The sequence below is a fragment of the Fukomys damarensis genome, unplaced genomic scaffold (genome assembly GCF_012274545.1).
Source record: "Fukomys damarensis isolate Sample0158 unplaced genomic scaffold, DMR_v1.0_HiC HiC_scaffold_19, whole genome shotgun sequence".
NCBI classification, from domain to species: domain Eukaryota; kingdom Metazoa; phylum Chordata; class Mammalia; order Rodentia; family Bathyergidae; genus Fukomys; species Fukomys damarensis.
In genome coordinates, this window is record NW_022900931.1 from 62,010,140 (window position 1) to 62,010,999 (window position 860).

Here is an 860-nt window from a genome sequence, read left to right on the forward strand (position 1 = left end):
CGGGGCCCGGGGCCCGAGGCCACGTAGCCCCAGAACACCGGCGGAGTCGAGGCTGGCGGGCCGGAGCACGCCATCCTCCGGGCTGCCGTGGTCAGCTCCGACCTCGCACCCGATCGGACATCTGGGGGCTTGGGGAGAAGCGCGGGGCCGTGGCTTCCCCTGGAGTCCACTTTTCAGATGACAAAACGGGGTTGGGGGAGGAAAAGAAGGGGCCCGAGGCCACGTAGCCCCAGAACACCGGCGGAGTCGAGGCTGGCGGGCCGGAGCACGCCATCCTCCGGGCTGCCGTGGTCAGCTCCGACCTCGCACCCGATCGGACATCTGGGGGCTTGGGGAGAAGCGCGGGGCCGTGGCTTCCCCTGGAGTCCACTTTTCAGATGACAAAACGGGGTTGGGGGAGGAAAAGAAGCGCCTTCTCGGGCGACTGTGAGAAGATTATAGTACTGTGCAACCTGCGGGTTGTCTGCAGTCTTCCCAATAAAGATGAATTTTTAAGCCTTGGGGCTTCTCGTCTATCCGCGTGGGAAACACCCCAGCCTCTCCCACAACCAAGCCTCCAACCTCTCTTCCGCCTTCCCCTCCCTTGCCCTCCTTTCCAGTCACGCCCGGGCTCCGCCCCTCGCGTTCAGGCCCCGCCCCCGCAGGCGGAAGCGCATTCCGTGATGCTCTGCTCCTCCTCTTCGCGCGGTTCCCCATTTCCGCTTCCGGTGCGGGCAGCGCGCGAGCGCAGCAGTGGGAGGCGGCGACCAGCCGGTGAGTGCAGGCGTCGGGTCCCGACCTCCTGGCTTTCAGGTGGCATTCCCTCGGCTTCACCCGTGTCGAAGCCCTCTGGGTGCTGCTGAGGCCGGCTGCTGCGCCCT

The 860-nt window shown here is 66.5% G+C and overlaps 2 protein-coding genes across 2 annotated transcripts in view; both read left to right on the top strand.

The window, feature by feature from the left end:
* The window catches only part of Relb (RELB proto-oncogene, NF-kB subunit), a 24,144-nt gene that overhangs the window by 22,743 nt on the left and 541 nt on the right, over nt 1–860 (top strand). Inside the window, exons 13-14 of the mRNA XM_033766001.1 lie at nt 296–440; nt 600–753. Of these exons, the coding sequence (XP_033621892.1) occupies nt 296–440; nt 600–753 (299 nt within the window). The remainder of the gene's footprint in view (nt 1–295; nt 441–599; nt 754–860) is intronic.
* Clasrp (CLK4 associating serine/arginine rich protein) overlaps nt 664–860 on the top strand; it is a 21,490-nt gene continuing 21,293 nt past the window's right edge. The window contains exon 1 of the mRNA XM_010623356.2: nt 664–753. The gene's annotated coding sequence lies outside the window, so the exon portion shown is untranslated. The remainder of the gene's footprint in view (nt 754–860) is intronic.